Consider the following 23,491-nt stretch of genomic DNA (forward strand, 5'->3'; position numbering starts at 1 on the left):
TCTTTCATTTACTACTCTCTTGTAGTTTAGTGGCAGAGCATAGTTCATAGATCTTGTAACAGCACTTGCTACAAGTACTTTTTAAATACCAATGTGATTAACAGAAGTGTTCTTCATTTAATGGCAGATAAACCTCAACAATAGACGATTCCACTTTCCCAGGGGATTATAAACAGTTAATGGCTGAGGTTTTTGTGATAACTAGAATAATAAAGGTCGAGGAAGGGGTTATCACCCGAAGCCGGAGGTTAATAACCCTTACTGAGACCTTGATTATTCTGGATATCACAAAAACCGAATCTCATAATTATTGTTTTATTATACATTGAATGAAAAAAAAAAAAAGGTCACCACAGTGAGTGGAACTGATAATTTATTTCTAAACATGTAAAAATATACAAATCAGCGGCACATAATTCGATTGACAAAAAATTCTAAGCATTGAGTAAAAGCTGGTTGCGAAAGTAAATTACAATAAGTCCAACTGAAGAAAATAAACGTGGAATTTATGTTTTTGCTCTTCACTGACGGCATGCAACACAAAGTGCACAAACTTGACATGATTACCCTTAGAAATCCTGCACCGCAGTCATACATGACATGATTACCCATGACATTGAGTGTCTTTGACATGCTTATTGTATAATCTGCAGCTAGATGGTGTCACAGGCGCGGACTTCGAAAATTCACTGTACGCTTTACGCCAATCATTCAGAAAAGAGATGGTGACTTCAATGTATAATAATTGTATGCTATCAGAGTTTGTTACAATACAACACATACTTAACTAAGCACTCCCTAGAGGGTGCAATGACAACTGTTAAGAATCCCGACTGGCAAACCAGGCAAACCAGTTGGCAATTACAAGTGCGGTCGAGAAGTTGAACCAGGGATTACCAGGAGCAAATTCAACCAGTGGTCAGAATGAGCCTTGAACCCGGGAACTCCGGATCTCAAGACAAGCATCCTAACCACAAAGCCGCACTGCCTCCTTAACATGAGAACGTTGCTGTAAAACTCTAATCCTGACAAAGATGTTTTGTAACGATAAGTGAACCAAAACCAAATGACAGACAAACCTCGCAGATGTCATCCAGTCTCTCCTTGTTCGCTTGGATTTCAGCCTCAAATGTCCTGTGTTTCTTGACTTTACCTTGAATGTTGCTCAGGTCTCTGTACGTTTCTTCCGAAGCAATCAACAGACGATCATTCAACCAGTCATACATCTGGAAGCGGAAAGAGAAATTTAAAGAATTTATTACTACGGTTTTTGTTAGAATTTTTGCTTGCAGGAGTGACCCACAGGTCACAGGGCAGGTTTTAAGCCGTACATTTGAATAACTTGTCGAAGTACCAAAAATGTTCAAGATTTTGTCTCAACAGGTTTTGTCCGAGATTGCAGATGTGTCAAACGTAAACAAAAATCTTTGCACTTAAAAGACTGTAACAAATATTCATTGTGATTTCCAATAGTCAAACAAAAATGGCTTCTCTTCTTTCTTGATTACTTTCTAAACTGACTTCTTGAGAACACAACACACCCACAATTATTAACAGATGTACATCAAAAGTACATGCAACCTACATCCTCTGCATCTTGGATAAACTGCTGCAATTCCAGTGAATCTCTGAGTCTTTGGAGAGCAGCTGCCATCTTTTTGTGGTTATCACCTCTCCTACAAGGTATTCAAAAAAGTATTGAGGTTTGTTCACTGTATTAAATTTTAACAGATAATTTGTTATTTCCTGTTGGCAACGTAATTCTGACGATTTCCTTGTTTACCTTTGATCAATGCTACGAGCTTTCTCAGTGATCTTGTCAGCTGCATAATGGTTTTCATCATTTAGGCGATCAGCAAACTGGGTCATCTGGTTGATCTTGTCATCATTAGCAATCATTCGCTTCTCAAATTCTTCATGTTTCTTGATGAGCTCCTTGACAGCTTCAACAGTTGCCTGTTTTGAACAAAACTCTTCATTAATGCAAGCTACTGGTGACAATGGTTGTACTACCATAACTACAACAATCACATGACCATACCTAGTGAATGAATTTTGGATTGACAAACTCAAAACAGAAGGTTGACTATCACATCACAAAGAATTCCATAAGAAACAGCAACTTAAGTAATAAAGAACTTACTCCATTCTCCTCCTTTGACAAGAACAGCTCTTGCTGGCCAAGAATGGCTTCACACTGTTTGGAGTCCCGGATGAATAACTAAATGACAAAATAAGGATTAAATTTCAATTGTTGCTAAAGTTAGAGCTATAGTTCAATAACTATAATAAAAAATAAATAACAATGAATAAATCATTGCCATTTCACTTTGTCCCTTTCACAAACAATAAACAAAATTTGTGTAAATTCCAATCAGCTGAACCTATTCAAACCGGCAGGAGAAGCACCAATTGGAAAATTGTGAGTTAGCTGCAGAGTTGAAGTAGGTACCACCTGTGCAATGGGTGACACTTGGCCCATGATCTCTTAGTTCAATGTCTAAACCAAACATATAGATAGCTGATTACCCAGGATCTCTTCTCATTTGAGATAAACCCTTTGACACCTAACCCAGCCTAAACTGGCCAGACTTTGGGGAACCCCAGGACTCAGTGGGTTAAATTGCCTAGCAATTCACTGCTTTTTCTCACAATTACAATTCATTCAATCGGTAGAAATCATTCAAAAATGACCCTTTTGGTTGCCCTTGACTGCAGTGGGCCACTAGTCTCTTATTTTATACTTCTATACCTGATGGTTAACAGCCTGGACTAGCATCCTCTTTCTGTTTTCCCACAAGATGTGTACATCATTCCAGCCTGTTTCCAAATTATCAAGCTGTTCTTTGAGGGACTGTTGTTGAAGATCTGATTCATCTTGAACCCACTTAGGACCACTTAACATCAGCTGTTTGAAGTCAGGCTCACGACTGTCAATCTCATCCTAAAATAAAATGGAAAAAGTTAATTGCACCACCTAGCAGTGAGGTGCCACACTGCAAGTTGTTTAAGACAACTGCTGGGAACAACTGGCATCTAAAGCTCTCTTTTACATGAATACAATGGCAACTGTATACAGGAGAAACTTGTTGGGCTTTGCAGGTCGTTCAGTCGTCATGTCAAACTATTATCTTATTTTGAATTATGTTTGGACAAAATCCTGTAACTGACAATTCAATCTAGCAATGCATGCACAGGGCAAATTACCTTGAGGTCCTCGTGTTCTTTCAACATTTTCTCAGCATCACCCAGTGAGACTGGCATTTCCTCTGAAGCAACTTCATTCTGTGTGTTGTTCAACCTGAAAAGCCAAGTTTTAGTCAGCTCATCATGAACTTATGGAAGAATTTTTCTTACATTTACCACTCAATTTATGTGGCTGATTGCTTTAATGGCTGCCCTGAGCTTCCATAGACAGGTGGGTAGGTACATGTAGATAAACTTAACCTTTTGCAGCAATAATAATAATAATAATTATTGAATTGCTTGAGCGCAGTTCCTTGGGGCATTCCTGTTTTATTATTTTAAGATAATCTTGCCAAGTCTCAGCGTTATGCAGAGCTTTAAAGCTTTAGTTTAATTACAGGAACAGATCAGCAGTTAACCAAAAACAATAATCACAACACTTTGGCCACAGCACACTTAACAGTTTGAAAGTTTGCAACACTATGAATATAGACCACTTAAATTACATTCTTTTGTATTTATATTAATTAGACCACTGCCCTCATTTTGAAACAAAATAAATTATTCTTTGGAAATTTGCTCATCATAGCGACCATAAAGGCTTATAAGCATTAAAACAAGAGAATAATCTTTTTGGCTGCGATGGTGAAAGAGGTCTATTAGTTGGTTGTTGAGTGGTGGTCTTAAAATACGATTGTGTAGAGTAGGCTTAGGGAGTTGACAATTCTACTACGAATTAGGGGAAAGATAAGATTAACCCAGAGGATCTTCTCTTTATCAAGAAAGGTGACAATTCACTAACTTACCACAATTGGAAGTTATCAAGATCAATAACGAAACGCTGCAATTCTCCTGATTCTGCCAAGGCTTCATCCCGTTGTTGCACCTGAGAAAGCAAACAAACACAGGAATTAAAAAGAAAGTCTGATGTTGCGAAGATTGGGAAAAACCTTTAATACATGTATACAGGCCAATAATCTAAATTGGCCACAAACCAGGATTCCAAAGGGGAGGTTTTAGCCAACTGAGCTGAGTAAACAAGAAATTGAGTTGGTAAGATACAGGATATCAAAAACCGCCCTGACTTGTCCTGATGAAGAATTTATGTTCAAAATGATAGCCTTTCATGGTGGACAATTCATCTATACACCCTTCACAACTCTCTGACAGCAATGTGTTTTTATAATAAGTGGAAAGGAAGTTCTACTCACATTGTCTTTAAGGACAACCCATGTGTGGCTGACAACATCCATCTTATCCCGGATAATAGGCTCTTCAGGTTCCTATTGGGGAAATAGAGAAAAGAAAATCCAGGGATATGAAGTCGAAATGCAAAATGCTTCAAAATTAAGATAATGAGAGCTTGGTTCCAAGTCTAAAGTGAAAAGAAAAAACAGGAAGAATTAATTCAGTTATTTCTGAGAGTGAGTTTCAATCGAGTGTCGTAAAACCAAAACCAAAGTATCTACTTTGGTCGATCAAAAAGGACAGAGACAATCCGGTAAACCAATCAAAACTCAAAATAATTACACGTAGCCTACACAAAGCACAGGAAAATGTGCACGCGCGAGCCACAATTGGTTTTGGTTTCACGTCTGATTGGTTGACAAAATGGCACGAGAACTTTGAACCAATCACTGAGTGAAGTAACGCAAAACCAATGCGATTCGCTAATTAATTTTCGACACTCAATTGAAAACCGCTCTAGTAGAATTAATTTGCATCACTCTTACCCCTTGATACTCAGAGCAAAGTTGATTGGGATCACTTTCCAACTTTGTAACCTGGAAGTACAATGACATTTAACCCATTGTCCCATAAGAGTGACACTTAAATAGATTTTACTGTCTTACGCTAGATGATTTTACTTTTCAATGGGGGAATCCTACGGCGTTTGAGGTGTAAATGGGTCAATAAGATTCAAACATAAGTTGACGAAAAAACAATGGTCATTCAAACTACACTCAAAGTTGCAATATAAACAGAAGTCATAGATGAGAATCAACAGTCCCAGTAAAATGAAAAGATTGACATACGTTAAAGTGCTACTATGATCAAAAAATCATTTCTTTTTTTTCTTCAGATTTCGAAAGCATGCTCACTCAACACCTAACTGGCAAAATTTTGAGCTTTTAGTTTTATCCAAAGGCTGTTTATTTTGAGTGTAAGTTTTGGATTTCACGGTACGCCATTACTCATGTTCAAAACTGACCGATTGGACTTCAGAGGGTTGGATCTTGGGAAAATGACATCATTTACTCACTAGCTTAAAATTTCAGCGTGTAAATGCAATTTATTATATATGCAAAACACGGGTTTAAAAGTCTGTAAGCCTGAAACTCCTGTGCTGCATATTAATTCAGCCGCATACACACGCATTGCATTCTTAAACTGGTGAGCCTTTCATGTCATTTTCTCCTCGACCCAGCTCTATCAAGATTTTAAAGTTAGTAATGGTGGACTTAAATAAACAGGTGTCTGTTTAAAATCAGAACTTAAAACTTGGTCACTTAGTGTTCAGTTAACAGTTTTGAAATCCAAAGGAAAAAAAAAAGAATTGTTTTTTTGGTTGTAGTAGCACTTATTGGAACACTAAAAAAGTGACGAAGTAGCACACCTTATCTTCTAAAGGACCCAGGTCTCTCTGGATGCTGTTCAGTCGTCGCTGTAGGATCATTACTGTAGCAAGGTCCTTCATGTTTGTGACCTCTTCAACGCTAAGCAGAAGGCTTGATTTCTCCGTTATCCACAGCTGTAAAATGTTCAACAGAAATTTGATAAATCTTCTATGATAAATATGATCAGAATCTAGCTTTAGTAAAATTGGTCAGGTGATTACCAAGATGTGTTCTGATTGGTCAAAAGGCCATTGGAGTTGGCACCAAGTTGGTGGTTTGTTTGATCTGTCTTTAATTACTTCAATTTAGGGAAAAAAGTGGCCAACTTCTCTGAGAGAAGTAGCCGTTGCTTTTCATCTGCTGTAGGTACTCACTGATCAGAACTACGGAACACCTAAAATAAATTTACTTGCTCTGTATTTGTTGATATCTGAGTGAAATACGAAAACAATATTAACTCAAAACCGAGAGATCACTGCAGTGTCAATGAAAGCACTATAGCAGTCACAAGGAAGCCCCAAAAAGGAAACTATCTCCTTGAAGAACTCCGGAAAAAGCAAAAAGTTCCATTTGTAAATATAACAGAAAAAAAGCAATGCAAGCCATGTTGTTTACCTTCGTCTCATGGATATCAGCATGAAAATGCTGCAGCCTAAGTGCTTTATCCAATTTGGCTTTCTTGACATCTGCAGCATTTCGAAGATTGGCCCATCTGAAGAGAGAGTGATCAATGTGAGTGAAATACTCAATCCGCAGTAACAATGTAAACACAACTTTAGCTCAACATTAGCACATCAAGTAATAATAAAATGATGTGATGCTTATTTTGTTTTCATTAAAAATCCAAAAAAAGTTTCCATTAAACAAACTCAGTCCTTGCTGGCAAAGACTTGTCTTATCTTGGTGACTCAAATTTATATTCTACAAAAATGCTGTTGCATTCCATGCATGAACTTGGCCAAACAAGGCATTAGTTAGGCATAGTATTTTAACCATCTTTCCAAAAATTTGAGGAGAACATGGATGTTTAGCTGGCGAGGCACGCTGGCTCGCAGTTTGTCAAGATCCTTGTAAATACTTGGTATCTCTTGGTATCTTGGTATTAAACAAGTGACCCATTTTATTACTTGGGACTTGAGGACAACAATTTGCATTTTAATCAGTGTGTAAATTTCAAGGTCAGAGTTTTTTTTTCCGACCTCATTTAGCGAGAGATATATTCCTGTCATGTAGGAAGCACACCATTGACTATTCATCTATCGGTTTGTTCGAATTTTAGAAAACTATTAAAGGTTATTCGCAATGGCAAATAATAGTTTATAGCAATTGCAGGTGTTTGTTTGTCAGCGCTAATTTGGGGACTGAACAGAGAATAGCAAATGGGCCGTCAAATTGCACAGCATAGAAGCCGGCATCCACTTAACTCAGGAATAAGGAAAGTATTATAGTGTCTAAGCTGGAAATTCATATGTCAATTGGAGACTTGTATCACATATCTTTTATCATTTCACTTTTGGGGAACTTTCAAACAAAGGTATGATACAAACACAAGGCTGTCATGGAAAAGCATAGTGTAACACTTTCGACCTCGTATCTTCAAATCAAATTCTTCGCCCTCTTTTGCCGTACAAAATGGAACAAATTACTACCTGAAAATCCGAACAGGTTTCGATTTCTTGGATCTAATCCTGAGACACTTTTCTCTACAAATTTAATTTTTGTGAAGCCGCTGTACAAAGTTGTCAAAGGACACCGCTGAATTCTATTTGTGACAATCAGTAACTGACACTGTTAAAATGTTTCGTGGATGTTTCCTAATGCAGCGAAAAATAATGATGCTTTGGAGAAATGTATTATCAACATTTATAAACGTTTTCTGAATGTTTTGAAAATGATTTTTCAATGGTGCTGAACGTTTTCTGGTTCCGTTGGGGAACATTATGACGTTTAAAAATGCATTGAGAATGTTCTTGAATGCATTTCAACGTTTCCAAATGCGTTGCTGTGAAAAACAGTTCAATGCAATTTTCTTAAGCCCGGTTTTCCCAAAAAGGGTCACAAATACTCAAAAAACTCACTTTATGTTGAGCCCATCAATAGTGTCTTTAATTTCATCAGAGTTAATGTGGCCTTTGTCCACAAGTTGTCCACCAAGATCATTCACAACTCCAACACGTTTCTCGTTAGCGTTCAATTCCTGGAAAAAATGTTGAAGAATCCATGTTAGTTACAAGTGAGCACTGAGTTTGTGGGAGGCGCGGTGGCCTCATGGTTAGTGTGCTTGACTCCGGAAGGCGACTGGTCCGGGTTCGGGACCTACTCGGGGACATTGTGTTGTGTTCTTGAGCAAGACACTTTACTCTCATGCTACCTCTCTCCACCCAGGTGTACAAATGGGTACTGGCAAATTTAATGCTAGGGGTAACCCTGCGATGGACTAACAGCCCATCCAGGGGGGAGTAGAAATACTCCTAACAACTTAATACTACAGAAACTGGGATAAGCTCCAGGCTGACGGGCCACTTGGCTTGTAAGCAGACCTTACCCTACCTTTAATACCCACAATGAGAAAAAGTGGACAGTATACATGTATGCAGTCACAATTTCCTGAAGTCTCATGACCAGTTGATAGTATCACAGCAAAGATACCCTTGTCAATGTAGAAACAGCTTATAATGGAAAGTAATGGTCATTAATAGCTTACAAACCTGTTGGAAACCCTCAAATCTCTGCTCAATGATCTGGCATTCTTCCAAATCCATGCTCTTTTCAACTGTCAAGGCTGCCTCAAGTCTATCCTCCTAAACAATAAAATATCACAACAGACATTTAGTAGATGACAGGTAGTTCAAATTACAAATTTGTCCCTGTTTGGTCTCATTTTACCTTAACAAAACCTTGTCCACTTTGGGTTTCTTTTAATGTAAACTGTTTCAATGTGAAGGTCTCCAAAAATTGTGCTATACACTAATTCTCGGGGCAGGAGATTATTGCCAAAAAAGCTGGCTGCTGGCAAAATCACCACATACTTTTTGCCTCTGTCCACATGTACTTTTCAAATACTAATGTTCTCACAAACCCTTCATGAAAAACCCAGCAGAGACTCAAACTACATCATCAACTTAACCGATTAGAGTGTAATTTGTGAAGTGCTAACTACCGGCCGACAGAGACAGAAGTTGCTGTACCAACCTTCTCATTAATCCAGCTGTCCACAATGTATGTATCCCTGTTGAGCCGATGGAGTGACAGAGAATCCTGAAGTTTGTGACGACGCTGGGCTGCTTGTTGCATCAAGTTGTCGTAACGGTTATCCACACTGCAAAAAACAATAATAATTATTTTTATGAACATTTAAGCAACAGAGGACTTTTTCTGTGTTTACATAGAATTTGAGACAGTTAGACTGCCTCGAATTCTTCCAGGCTATGTAAACACGGAAAAAAGACCTTCATTGCTTTTATCAAATTTTTCTCAAAAACTAATTCAACAAATGAAGGAAAATACTTGTTTTTTTACTTCTTGATTGAAACAGATTTTCTTCACTCGCATTCATATTATTTTCCTACCAGCCAATCAAAACGCCAACTGACAACACAAAACCAATCAAAAGTCGTGTGATGTCACAGCCGTATTACATACTCTCAACTAAACACAGCTATTGACCAATGAGAGTGTGTGTGTGTACTATCCTAATTATTTTATGACATGCGAAAGTGAACTTCAACCAGAATGTTTGGGTTTGACTTACTTTCGACATCTGTCCACCACCTCCGGTGAGGTCTGGTCCTCTTCACCCAGTTCATCCACTTGGCTGTGTAGACCTTTGATAACTGATACATAGTTTTCAATGTCTTCTTCCACAATCTGAAAAACCCACACATCTTGAGTCACAACTAACAATAATAATTAGTAATAGCACTTTACTCCATGTGATATACACCTAAAGCAACAGCTTCTTGCGAGACAACTGCACAGATGGCAGATTCACAGGTGTCCCCAGTAGAGAAAGATCAATAGGCTACAACTCCACACTACAGTGTGCATTAAGGGCACAACAAAGAGGCTTATTCCTGAGTAAAAAAGAATGCTTTTTTTCAACATTAAATCACCCCGGCTTGATGAAGATACCAGCAAGAAAGTTGGATTTTTAACTTTGTAAATTACAGTTCTTATTCTTCAAATAAGAGTAGCATCAAACCATGCCGGAATTACATCCTGATTGCAATGTGAACCTAAATCAAAGTTATTGGCATGTGGGTTCTTAACTGTTGAATGCCAGTGATGAGTGAGATGAGTGACCTATCTCAGACATAAGTATAGAAACCTTAAGTGTGGGTCCTCTTGAACACTTTTAGCCCTTACAGTGAAACAAGATTTTACTCTGTCTGACACCTGATGGTTTTACTTGTCAATAGTGGCCGCTTCAGGGACAAATGGCTTAAAATTATTGTTGGTTTACCTTGTGCTTTTTCAACAATGTATCTGTGCTGGCCTCATCATAGCCAAGGTCATCATTAGCAACAATTCTCTCCATCATGTCTAACCACGACATGATATCATTGTAGTCAGCAATGAATTGTTGCAACAAGTGATTTTCTTGGATCTTCCTCTTGCGATAACCTGCAACGTCGTGCAAATTGACCCACTTGGACTGAATGCTTGCCATACTTGACTGAATGGTGTCTGATGAGTAATGTCCAGAATCCAGCAGATCTTGGCCACTTTTCACAACTGTCTGGGTGTGAGTACCACGTTTGGCCATCTCACGCTCCACAGCCTAAGAAATAAATCAAAAGATGTTTTATCCCCGCTAACTAAGACATGAATCAGAAATTGTTTTGGTTAAATTGGGGGGGGGGGGGGGAGTGTGGTCAACTGTATGTCTAGTGTGCAGGCATTGTTCAAGTTTGATGGGCTAACAACCATGCTTAAGCATGGAATTTAACATTTTGTCTGTGTAAAAATGAAATGTAAGGAACAGGTTATGGTTGTATAAGTACAGCTCAGGTTGCATGGTTAAGCTTAGCATAGCACCCCAAAGTGTGAGAAAGCACAACTGCATTTGCAAGTTGACAATGAAAGGTGGACAATTTCCCTCTTACAGTGTAGATCGAATTAACAAAATTAGTTAAGAGTTCACACAAACCTCATGTTTGTTCAACAAAATCATGGCACTATTCAAATCATGTCCATAGTCTGTCGATTGTAAAGAATGAGTCTTTTCCGAAACCCACATCTCCTCTTCCTCAGCATCACGATAGAAGGTCTGCAACTTGTGTGACTCATCCAGCCTGGCACGTCTAGCTGCTGCAAGCTGAAGCAGCTCATTATACGCCCCTTCCAGTTCTGCTTGGTGGTCTCTGATTTGGTTTTCATCTGGTTTGTAACCTAGACGAAGAACAGGACGGTCAGCGTGTTAGTTGTGCCACGTCACTTTACTTCAAGATATTCAACTTTTATTTTGTGGACTCTCAAAATCGCCACAGTGTGAGATGGGACAGTCAGTCACCCCACTATCTCTACTTCACCAACATCTGCAGAAAAGTGGGAACAGCAGTCAAACAAGGATAGGAGCTTGGAAACTAAATTTGTAACTTTACCCACACTGACTGATTTTTGAAACAGCTTCACTTGTAAGGATGTGTTTACAATTTCAGTGTGACTGATTTAAATCTTATTTTTCATTTTTTGTTTCTTCAACAATAGCAAGAAAGTTCTCCATGCCATAACATAACATTTCTTACCATCTTCTTCATTATCCATGACCAAGAAAACATCAGCTTGTTCATTGACTGACTGAACTCTGTCAGCTTGTGCAGCAATGTCTGCTTCTACTAAACTGTGCTTCTGTAGCAAATCTTCCACACCAAGCAAGTGTTTACCATAATCTTCAGACAGGAGGCTCATCTAATGAAAAAATAAAAACAACAAAATCAGTCTGGGAAAACTACATTAATTTGAAACTTAAACCACATTGAAAATTTGTGAAAAAGTTTCCCATAACCTACTTATTACCTACTTTGATCTGTAGGTAAAATAATGTCAAGAGTAATTAATTTAATGGCAAAACGCAAGTTGACAGAATCACCTAGAAGCAACCGCAATTATAATTAGCTAGTTCTTGTTTCACTCTGCTGAGCAACTAAGCATGTCAGGATATTGTTACATATGCCCACTATTGGATTTCAGTGCGATGTTGACGGAACAGGACCTTGGTAAGTTGTTTGTTTTGCATTGTGATTACTGATAATATTGTGGTGGACCTGTAATTTCATCATTGTTTCTAGTACAAATAATAGAATAGTTTAGCTCCCTCCTACTGTAAACAATGGTGAGAAAAGGTTACCTTGATTTCATCCATCCAATCAATGATGTTGATCATCTCCTGGAAAATGCGCTGCAATTTCATGCTCTTCTCCAGTCGTGAGCGACGAGACTTGAGCAATACCAAAAGCTGCTCCCACAACTGTAAAATGAGGTCTTTCCTACAAAGAACAAAAACAATTTCCCACATATTAAGCTGTTGACTAGTTTTTATTTAATAAGCAATGGTAACCAACACTTAGCAACAAGGGAGATCGTCAAGTAGTAGTTCTTCATGACCTAAATACAACAGGTACGGATTATAAGATTAAGTAATGGTTCAGACTAACCTGGACTGAATTCTGTCAGAATCATGATAATTCTCTTTTTCTAACTCGTCAGCAACTTGAACAATGGCCTTAATGCGTTCTTCATATGCCTAAGAAAAAGCCATGGACATTAATTTTGCCAAATGCTCACTGTATATCAGTCACTCATTTTCATTCTCTTAACTAGTACCATAGAGTTATTTGTTGGTTAATCATGAGAATTTGGTGCTCTACCAAGATCACACCTCTTGAGCTGATAATATCTTCATTCTCAGTACCAGTCTGACTAGCATTTCATTGAAATTCTGAAGGGAATTTACATACTGATCACACCTGAAAACATGGAGAGGGTTCAGGATAGTAGAGAGGAGAAGGTAGAAAGGAGAAGGTAGAAAGGATACAAGATATATAAATGACCCATTAAGAACAAAAAGCTAGCAAAGCTGTCAGCCTATTTTGACTTGCATCCATTCCTTCTGAGGACTCAGAAGAAAATTAATAACCAATAAATCAGAAAATATTTGCTTGCATGATAATATATGGTAGGTTCCATTGGTCATGCCATAGCTAAAGAAACATAAACAACACATGTATCCAATCTAAGTAGAAAGGGGATAAAATGCAAGAAGGCAGGAGACAACATAAAATAAAAGAAAATTACAGAAGAGGTGAAATTTGTACAAATATTCATACAATGATATCAGTTTCAATGGCTTCATGTTTCTTTGTTGCTGCCTCCACTGTGGCAATATCATTTCCAAAGTTGTCTGTTGACACTAGACGCTGGTTCTCATTTAGCCACGTCTCTCGCATTGCAGCCTGGAGGTTTTAAACAATAATTTAAATATAGTTAAATAAAATTTAACATAGTTAACAACTAGGAGCTAGTCTGGTCAGTAGTGTTTTGCAGGCGGTTGTTAGTGTCTTGGCCGTCTGGTAGCGTTGTTCAGCGTTTTGGTGCGTTCTGTAGCGTTTGTTATAGTTACATGGTTCACGACCGGGAGCTAGTCCGGTCAGTAGCGTTTTGCAGGCGTTTTTTAGCGTTGTTATGCGTTTTTGTAGCGTTTGCAGCACTCTTTAGGTTGGGGGAGCCCTGGGGCTGACATGGTTCAGCGGTATTCCTGCGTAGTGCATGCGTTGTCCAATGTGCTTGCAGCGTGTTTGTTGCTCTGTTGGCGTGGCGTTGTGAGTCGGTTTAGGAGTTTAGTGGTTCTCGGCGTTCCCTCCCTCTCCCCCCCTTTCTTTTTTTTTGTGCTCTTTTTTTGTGTGTTATTATTATTATTATTATTATTATTATTCCACTGAGCTATCTGGCTCAAGTGTGACGGGTGCCTTAGGGGGGCCTGGCGCGGGGGGCTCGTGGCTTGGTTGCGGGTTGGGCAGGCCAGTCGGGTGTTCTAGCGCCTTGGGGATGTGACTGCAGTTGCAGCCCCCAGGCTTCCTGGGCACCTACCCTCCACTGGCGACGTGGGCGTTAAAGATAAGTTTTCTGAAGAAAAAACACAAAAAAAACCCAAATAGTTTTTATTCTAATTTCATATTAAATGAGAAATTTAATTTAACTATGTAAACATACCTTTCTATCAAACTTTGCAGCAAGCATCTCCAACCTTTCTTGCCTGACAAACAAACAAACAAACAAACAACAATTAACATCATCCAAGATTAATGTTGCTTATTTCAAAATTAACCATCACATCTGATGTGAATGGATTAATTAGCTTATTTGGCTAAGTGTTTTGGATGATCAAACTGATGGCCATGCAAGCAGAGTTAGGCCCGGTTCAGACGCCGTACTTCACATGAGCCGAATCGAATTCATTGAATTAAGTTCATGTGAAGTACGGCGTCTGAATCAATTCAGAACGACCGGTTTAATTCGGATCGGCTAAGCAATTTTTCTCACCTGGCTTAGCCAGGAATTACGGCTGTGGAGCGGCTTTGATTCAGACGCCGTACTTCACATGAGCCGAATCAAATGCAGAAATTATTACAACTTTGCAGTTTTCTTCAGTCATAGAATGCCTCTGTGAATTAATTTCGGCGCAATTAAGTTCGGCGTCTGAATCAATTCAGCCTGGATTAATTAATTTAGGTCGGTCTAAATTCGAATTCGATTCGGCTCATGTGAAGTACGGCGTCTGAACCGGGCCTTAGTTCCTTGCTTGAAACTTTTGATTTACAGCAACATGTGATTTAATTTGTAAGTTCCTTGATGTAAATATGTAATTTTAGCAATATATATAGTTATTATTAAGTCAAAATACCTCATAAGTTCTTCTCTCAAAGCAAGTTCCCTTTCATGTTCAGCTCGTTCCAGTGCTTCCCAGGCCTGTAAGCAGGCAAAAGTCACAATTAAAGCAATATTAAAAAGGTTGGAAAAGTCTCTTTCTGTGTTGCGAACAAAGGAAAAGGTAACAGCCACTACAAAATTCAGAAAAAAATTGACAGATATTCAACAGAAACAATGAAACAAAAAGCATTCACCTTGAAATTAGAGGTTGTATTTTACAAGTAGGTCCCTCCCAATTCAACTTCAAGTTTATTGTTTAGCCTCAACACAGAGCACAAAGTGCTTAAAGCATTATTTTAAAAAGCTAATGGCAAGGATGCCCAGGGAAACCACTGGGCTTATAAGAGATAGAAAAAAAGTAAAGCAGTTAGGGAAATAATGATTTGAGAGGAAGGGAAAAGGAGATGATACTTGCTGCATTTTCAATTTCAAAACTAAGAGAGTTAGGACCTTGGAAACAGACAGAATATTCTTTTATTAGTCCTGTAGCAGGACAAGTGAAAAAATTTGGATCTTTTAGTGTCATAAGAATGCACTTGGTGTGTCAATAAAAATATATCATTAAACCCCACATTTATAGAGATACATAAACAACCAAAACAACCAGACTTTACAATACCACAAAATAGGCTTTATACAAAGAGTGGCGGCTTTCTTTGTGGGGTTACACTAATTTAGACAAATGCTTCCCAATACAGACCTTGTTTATGTCACTCAATGACTTGCTTTCTGGTGGACTGTACATCTTCTGATGGTTTGCACGAAGCTTGCTTGTTAATATGAACAGCTGGACTTCAAGGTTGCCTTTTTCAACAAATCTGACAAAGAACAAATCAAAGTCACTGAAATTTCTCTTTAAACTCACAAGTCAACAACTTACAGCAAAGCAGAGTTTGAGGTTTTGTTATCAAGCTCCTGCAGTAGAGGGGATCTGGGAAGTCTCAGAACTTCCTTTGTGACTTCCAGTCTTAATTCTGGAACTGAGCCAAAAAGGTGAACCAACCACACAAACTCCTCAGGGAAAACTCCCTCCAACACACCTAACACCCAATATCAAACAGAACTTTTTAAAACAACAACTATTTTTACCTAGGAGGTTTTTCTTGAGTCCTGTACTGATTAAATTCCAACGTCTGTTGCTGTACTCCAACAAGGGTATTGGCAAAAGTTCGGTCAGAGAGTTTCACAATGGTAACTTGAATCCATTCCAGAAGATTTGTTGCTAGCTTCTCATAGTCCTCAATAAGCTCAGAATTCTCCTTGATTCGCTCAATTACCTTGGAAAAAAATGAACAAACTTTGTTTTGAGTATGTCCTAAACCAGAATGAAGAAGTACATTATGCATGTTGGGAACAAAAAAATTAAGGGCTTTCAGGACAACAGTCATATAAAGCTAAAATTACCGTAAAAACCCGCAGATAAACCGCACCTTTTTTACATAAATCGTTGCTAGAAATCGGGGGTGCGACTTATCTGTGGGAACATTTGAAAAAGGTGTCGTGAATTTCAATGTCAATTTCCGTTAACTGAAACTTTTATGGAAAAGTATGTAAATGATTATTACACAAACGGTCAGTGTAAAAAGCAGACTGCAGACCAGGGGTAAAATGCAGACTAAGGTTAGGACGTAACTGTTGAAAAAGCCCAAACCCCTTAGAAATGCTAACCTTATACCTAATTGGGCCTAAAACAATATTTAGGCTTAACTGTTAGCATTTCTAATGGGTTTGGGCTTTTTCAACAGTTAAATTATAACCTCAGTCTGCATTTTACCCTCAGTCTGCAGTCTACGTTTTACACTGACTGATTACACAAACCTACAGGGGAGTACTGATCATTGCTTTTGTAAGTTTGCTATTCTTGAGTATTCGCGTGGTAGATGGCCCACTGTTTCTTCACCGTTTAGCACTTTGATAGCAAGTTTGTCGAACAAATAGTCTTGTGACGTATCCAGTTTTACATTTTTGCGTTCAATCTAATGCCTGGTTACTAAGCTTTGAATGTTATGTTCACATTCTTGTTGTAATGCAAAACTATGGAAAAACTGTGTTGAATGAAGAAATTCCTTTCAACAAATACCAGAAAAAGATCAATCATACCTCAAAGCTAGTAGAAACTATGTTCATTAAGTGGGTAAGACTTTGGAGATATTTCCCGTTTCAATGTTAATAGCAAGTTTACATTCGATGTACAATGGATGATGAAGAAGACTTCTCAAGACTCTACTTTGGATTTCTTTTGATTTCTTTTAAAAACCTTTTTTTCCAAGTTCAGGGTGCCGCTTATCTGCAGCTTTTGCGGTACTTGTCTAGTAGTTTATAATTTTGACTTTCAATTAACCATTTGCAAAAAACACTTTTATAAACATATATAGATAAAGATATAAATATCCCATCTGTAAACCAGCACTCAAAATACCTTGCCAATCCTGCTTCCGCTGACTTCAACTGTCTTCATCTTCGCAAAGTAATGATAATAAGCTGCTACATAAGTGATGACCGATTTCTCATCAGGAAAGTCCACATTGACATCTGCAATTAAATGAAGAAACAGGATATTTCAGTTACCTCTAAATTTCTGACACTACACTGTACAGAGAGAATACTAATCCACTAATCATTTCTTGAGTCACTCTATATTTAACCTTTTTTACCAAGTGTGTTTTATCAGGCCTGTCAATAAAATTGAAAGTAGAAGGCTAATAATTACAAGAAGGCAGCTATGAATCGAAAGTGAGCTTGGCTCATTTGAAATGTTCTACACCACGCTGTTTTGTCAGATTAGCCGCAAGACTGAGAACTATTCAGTTAAATGTTCCAGGCGTTCCACACCAATCGCACAAATGATCAAGAGCAAGTAGTTATGGTTTAAGTTTAATCTCCGTAAAACTATGCCATCAATTCCACTCAAAACGAGGAGAAGACTGTTTTAAAAGTTTCCTCAATGATAATTTAAGTGTAAGATTTTTCATCTTAAATTGGTGGTAAAATGAGAGGAAAGTAGCTGGCTTAAAATGGCTTACAGCCAGCAGTTGTGGCCACCTACCAGCCCTAGTAGACCACTTTCCGTACATTAAAATTCAGCTTAGCAGCGAGGCCTAGAGGACACAAACAAAGGAGACTGAATGAACATGTTTATTCATTTCTTTAGTTTGTGTCCACTTAGCCTCACAATCAAGCTGCATTTTAATATATTTTTTATTATAATTTGAAAGTTTTCATATTGTCAAATATAACATTTAAATAAAGGGAAAAAATCAAAAGTGGTCTATTGACTGCAATGGTTCTATTTAACATTTCTTCATCTGGTTTGACTCACAACCATATTTGGTAAATCATACGACCAAAACAGAAAATGCCTAAAAACTCAGCGAGTTAACTACTTTTTTCACACATTTTTAATGCAAAATCATGTGAACATTCTAACACAAAATCTGAAAAATTTTCCGATTCCACCAACTTTGTCCTGGTGCTGTGTGCTAACAAAGCAAAGTAAATGCAAGGGAAGTATCAAAATAAACAGCAGACATAAAAAACAAGCTTTTGTTTTAGGTATTATTCCAGATAAATACTTTGTAACAAAGAAATAAAAGCTAAAAGTTGGGTATTGTTGTAACAAGCATTTGACAACCAATACTGTGGGTAAGGCCATTTACTATAGCTGTATAATGAAATGTATCAAACTTTGCATAAATATCACACAGCTACCACTTGAACTTAAGGAATTCATTTATTACTTTATATTTTGGGTTTGGATTAGAGGAACACACTAAGACAAAGCAGCACAAATCTGTATACAAGTGTCCATCCAAGGGAAAATGCTCTACATTAAACAAGAGATCCCATATTTTACCTTCTGCATCAAGCAGCTGGGGGATTTCAAGTTGTGTTTCGGCTACTTCAAAAGCAAGATTCAAGTTCTTTTCAGGTTCACTCTTGGTGAGTTTTTCATACTCAATCAGGTCAGGCCTATGGAACAAAAGATTGAAAGAAGAATTGTGATTGACATCAATTATTTAGTCGAGAAGCTCAATGCTAGCTAGGTTACCAAACTTCACCCTTGGTTTAATTAACAGCCATTGTTAGGGAACTGGAGCCAGCGCTCTGCCCTGAAGACACAGCTGGACATGTGAGGTGAACCATTGTTGATCTGTCTGGAGGAAATGTTCAAATTGTGGCTGCAAAGGTAGTGCCTGTTTTCAAGCTTTGCGGTGCCTTTAAGGCGGGAAACATCCAAGATTTTTGACAACGGAAAGTGTACGAGAAGCTGGAGACTGGTATAGTGCTGTTTTCAACCCTCTGAGTTTGGAAACTTCACTGATTTTTCGGTCCGCGCCAAGGCCAAATTACAGCTTTCAAATCCATTGTTATTGCAATTTCTCTTCAGACTTCGCTAATGTGAGAGCAAGTAAAATTCTTCAAGATGAACTGAAATTATCGCTGAGTTTATTTGTGGCAGAACAAAGGGACCGACGAGGCCAACTGAGAGATCTGAAGCAGCCAAAGAGTGATTTTGTTGATAATTTGCCAGTTGAGTTCAAACTAACATTATATTAACCGCTTCACCTCAAGCTCACATCATCTGAAAACTTCACACAGATCTTTTAGGCATTGTTATGTAATTACTGTTTTGTTAAAACCGATGTTTTGGGATGTCTAATTATATTTCTCCACAATTATTTACTTTGAATACATTATATATTAAATTTACGTCACAGACACAATCTATCGTTCGCGTCCAGTCATCTCTTCTCTGGGAGGGTATGCAAACTTGAGTAAGCGGCGGAAATTTAGCCTAACTTCACCTCAAAAGAAAAACAGGATCACCCCCTAATTTAACCTTTAGTAGCAAGTAGGCTGAGTTGGTTGAGCATGGGCCTGTGGCAGCGGACGTTTGGGCTGAAACCATGGCCAGATCAACACTGGCAAAGAGTCCAATAAAAAATAACCTAACTAGACAAACATGTCTTTATATATATGTAACCAGTTTCAACGGACAACAAAAAAAAAGATAAACAGCCAACATGACCCTTAATCAAGTGCAATCCAAATGCAAAATTAATTTCAGTCTGACCAAAAATATTTCTGTGGATGAAGGTATGCAGTGCTGGAAATAATTTTTCTTTATTCAGAGGACATATGTCCTTTCAAATCTTCCTTTTGGTCAGACATTTGACAAATTGGACCGGACATAATTTATTGACTGACAACACCTTGACGAAGAGAACACAAGATGTGCTGGTGACATGTTCGGTCATCGTGTCCGATCATAATGTGAAATTGGTCCGACATTTTCAAAATTTGGTCGGACAATGTCCGATGACCGACTGTTATTTCCAGCACTGGTATGGATGCATTTAGAGGTAGGCTTTCTTTTCAACAATATATGCCAGCAAAGACGACGAAATACAGGATCAACGTGTAGTACTAGAATTACCTATGTCTGTGAATGAGTGCATTAAATGCCAATCCATCACGCCAGCTAGTGGTAAAGTTTGAGACTGTAACATTTCGATACCTAAAAATAACAAATGTTCACAGTTACCCTAAAAGTAAAGATGGAAAACCTTTCGAAAGGTCGTTAAGGCTGGAAGACTCATGTTTGAAATACTGAACATTGTTTGTATTGTTTTATTTATCATCTTGCAACTACTAGATTAGTTAGGAGTGCCCTAATGACAAGCAAAATCATCTGGCATCCTTAAGGGTAAAATCTGTAGGTGTCACTATTACCAACTGTGCTCCTATTGTCAATTTTCTCCAAAAATGGTTAGAGATTTATTGGGTGCCAAAATAAACTGTGGCAGAGAACTTTTTTTTCACTCACCCAACTGTCTTTGACTGGCACCAAAGCAACAATGCATCCTTTGCAGATCTCTTTTCCTTTGTTTCACCGTCAATGGTAATATCTGAAATCTAGACAAAGTTGATTTATGTAACCACAAGATTTTGACACCAATAGATGCTTTTGGTTATGAATGAAAATGCTTTGTTACCTGGAATCTCAAAATAATTGTCCAAATAAGACCAAGAGTGATCTTATTATTTCCATCAACAATGTCATGAGCTCCAACGTTTTCCAAGTGGACCTACAAGTAATTGAAATACAAGGTAACCAGATATTATCAACAGATCTCAGTAAAAGCCTTTAAAACTCAAAATAGGAAAGGAGGATTGTCCCAAATTGTTGCACAAAGTAACTGCATTAGCAATGGTTCCAATACACCTTATTCCAAAATGGCCGCCATTTTAGTATTCTTTTGTTTCCATGCAAATTGGCCCTTATGGCCTCGATTTCAAATGTAAAATTCAAAAGAATATTTTACCTTGAACAAGGCCATAAGGGCCAATTTGCATGGAAAAAAAAAATTAAAATGGGGACCATTTTGGAATAAGGTGTACGAGAATAAGTGCTTTCACTCAGAAAAGTCGGCTAATTTCCTCCTAAATTGAAGTAAATTAAAGACAGTTTCTTTAAGTTCATAGTGACAATGGCAACAGTCCTTACTCTACTCAAATCAGCCACCAACATTAAATTTTATTGAAGCCACTTAAGTAGGTGGGATCTTGAAGCATGTAACTTGCAACTCTTTTCCCTGAAACAAAGCTGGGGATTTTATGACACCAATTTTGTGCCCAAAAATGAACAAAAATAACATCTAAGGTCCACAAGCAGTAAAATGCACAAGCTATCTTACATCCAAATAAGGAAATTTTTAAACTCAAAGTACCCCAGCTCTGAACCAGAGTTGACGCTTCAATGTCACGAGCTTCTTGTTGTATAAAGGGTGAAACATGTGATATCCCAAATGATGCAGTTGAAAAACAGATAACCCAAAATTAAAGGACCTACAGTATATAATGAAATTACATAAGACAATCACAACATATATTGAGAACATACCCTCTGTTGTTTCAAAAAAATCAAGGCTTTGTCAACATTCTCCAACATGTGAATTCTCATTCTTCCTTTGGAGGGTTTGGGCTGAAATAAGTAAGTTGAAATAATAATCTCTTCCAGATCTCAGAGTGATTTTAATCTAGTATTAAACCTAATTACAATGAATGGTGTCAGAGAGAAAATCACAGTAACATTATTAGAAAAGAGGTCTAACAAAATGAAGTTCAAAAAGGATTTCAACCCAAGTCTGTGAGACCGCCCTGCACTCTGTTCTACCAAATCAGCAATCAAGTCATTTTTTTTAATAAAATTATTATTATTTGATACATTACAATACTTTTGATGCACTACAAATTAAAGTGAAGTGAGGTCAAGTCATGATGGGAGTTGGATCAAGAGCAAGTTACTTTCCCATCCTGTATGATGCAAATGGATGACAGAGAATGTAAACAAACACATCTTACAGGGCTCGAAATTAATGAAAAAATCCAGTAAGTTGCAAAAAACGAAGGTGAAAACAAGTCTCAAATTGTGACTCCTCCAGATATTTTAGTCCCAAAATCACAATCTCAAGCCCTGTATTTTGATTAGAGATGATCAAGGTGAACAAGCAACTTGTTCATCTTCTTCAGAATGCTATCTTTTAAAAAATGCACCACTCAAGCCAAAAAACCCCCTAAAACATTGGCAAGTCATTTTGCTGTCAAGTGCAACAAAGCTTTAACGGTAATGGTAAATTGTGGGAGGTGCCGTGGCCTCATGGTTAGAGTGCTCAACTCCGGATCAAGTGGTCCGGGTTCGGGTCCTGGCCGGGGCTCAGTGTGTTGGGTTGTTGGGCAAGACACTTCACTCTCACAGTGCCTCTCTCCAACCAGGTGTATCAAGGGGTACCAGCGAAATGCTGGTGGTAATACTGCCATGCACTAGCATCCCATCCAGGAAGGGGGGGGGGGGGCATAAATACTCCTAGTCCCTTCATGCTTGGGAAACCAGAGATAAGCGCAGGCCTGATGGGTCTTCTGGCTCATAAGCAGTGTAAATTGCTTGACCCCTGAGGAGTTCCCAATTGACAGCTAATCATCTGGTTTTGGGATAAGAATAAAGAAGACTTGTCATTTGGAGAGAAAGGGATTTATTAACCGGGCAGGCTCATGTCTTTAGTTAGAAAGCAATTTGAGAAATCTCAGCTTGATAAAACTGGATTCAAGTATTGATAGACTAAGATCTCGGCCAACTGGGCTGGTTGTTTGGCATGTAAATGATAAAGTAAGTTTATTTATTAATTTTATTTAACTTTGCCAGTCAAGCCGACAGAGCACCACAACAGCTTGCGCCAACTACTGTCACCCCTTTTTCCCCCCAGCACAGATCTAGACTCAATGAACTTTGCTGACCCAAAGTTAGTGGAGATGCAACATACCAGCTTTTCACCAGAGAGGATCTCTAGGAGTAAAATCAATTTTTTGCCATCTCGTAAGTCATGATAAAGGTCATTGATCCTGGCACTGACACCCTGAAGATGTGAATTGATCCATTTTGTGAAAGTTTTTCTTTGAACTTTTTCTCGTTCATCTGCAAAATACAATCATTTTACTGAATGCTCTTAACCCATTTACTCCCAGGGGTTCCCCATTGACGAGTAAAATCGTCTGGCGTCAGACAGAGTAAAATACTAAGTCTGGCCAGTTTAGGCCGGTTTGGGCGTCAAAGGATTAAAAGGGTACACAATGCATTCATGAATTTATCTCTACATACAATGACTGGTTGACCATGATAGTGGAATTTTTCTAAACTGAATAAAAGCAAGGGCGTTATTAATTTAAAGCTTGCCATATTACTTCTATATTTTAGCTGGTTA

The 23,491-nt window shown here is 38.1% G+C and overlaps 1 protein-coding gene across 4 annotated transcripts in view; it reads right to left on the reverse strand.

Moving 5' to 3' along the window:
* LOC138049688 (spectrin beta chain, non-erythrocytic 1-like) overlaps positions 1-23,491 on the reverse strand; it is a 44,442-nt gene that overhangs the window by 16,378 nt on the left and 4,573 nt on the right. For 2 of the 4 annotated variants that reach the window (XM_068896090.1, XM_068896091.1), the window contains exons 3-34: positions 23,054-23,205; positions 21,637-21,717; positions 20,729-20,821; positions 20,560-20,648; positions 20,170-20,250; positions 18,586-18,701; positions 17,152-17,264; positions 15,822-16,009; positions 15,433-15,550; positions 14,707-14,771; positions 14,016-14,058; positions 13,133-13,258; positions 12,461-12,549; positions 12,154-12,292; positions 11,552-11,714; positions 10,954-11,195; positions 10,267-10,584; positions 9,556-9,671; positions 8,997-9,123; positions 8,513-8,605; positions 7,883-8,001; positions 6,420-6,516; positions 5,804-5,938; positions 4,920-4,970; positions 4,398-4,469; positions 3,993-4,072; positions 3,208-3,301; positions 2,753-2,944; positions 2,144-2,221; positions 1,784-1,956; positions 1,586-1,676; positions 1,080-1,226 (exon numbers count right to left, since the gene is read on the reverse strand). In XM_068896090.1, the coding sequence (XP_068752191.1) occupies positions 1,080-1,226; positions 1,586-1,676; positions 1,784-1,956; positions 2,144-2,221; positions 2,753-2,944; positions 3,208-3,301; positions 3,993-4,072; positions 4,398-4,469; positions 4,920-4,970; positions 5,804-5,938; positions 6,420-6,516; positions 7,883-8,001; positions 8,513-8,605; positions 8,997-9,123; positions 9,556-9,671; positions 10,267-10,584; positions 10,954-11,195; positions 11,552-11,714; positions 12,154-12,292; positions 12,461-12,549; positions 13,133-13,258; positions 14,016-14,058; positions 14,707-14,771; positions 15,433-15,550; positions 15,822-16,009; positions 17,152-17,264; positions 18,586-18,701; positions 20,170-20,250; positions 20,560-20,648; positions 20,729-20,821; positions 21,637-21,717; positions 23,054-23,205 (3,881 nt within the window). Of the gene's footprint in view, positions 1-1,079; positions 1,227-1,585; positions 1,677-1,783; positions 1,957-2,143; positions 2,222-2,752; positions 2,945-3,207; positions 3,302-3,992; positions 4,073-4,397; positions 4,470-4,919; positions 4,971-5,803; positions 5,939-6,419; positions 6,517-7,882; positions 8,002-8,512; positions 8,606-8,996; positions 9,124-9,555; positions 9,672-10,266; positions 10,585-10,953; positions 11,196-11,551; positions 11,715-12,153; positions 12,293-12,460; positions 12,550-13,132; positions 13,259-14,015; positions 14,059-14,706; positions 14,772-15,432; positions 15,551-15,821; positions 16,010-16,550; positions 16,701-17,151; positions 17,265-18,585; positions 18,702-20,169; positions 20,251-20,559; positions 20,649-20,728; positions 20,822-21,636; positions 21,718-23,053; positions 23,206-23,491 lie in introns of those variants that run through there. The other 2 variants (XM_068896093.1, XM_068896092.1) reach the window with 2 other exon arrangements.

The sequence above is a fragment of the Montipora capricornis genome, chromosome 5 (genome assembly GCF_036669925.1).
Source record: "Montipora capricornis isolate CH-2021 chromosome 5, ASM3666992v2, whole genome shotgun sequence".
Taxonomy (NCBI): domain Eukaryota; kingdom Metazoa; phylum Cnidaria; class Anthozoa; order Scleractinia; family Acroporidae; genus Montipora; species Montipora capricornis.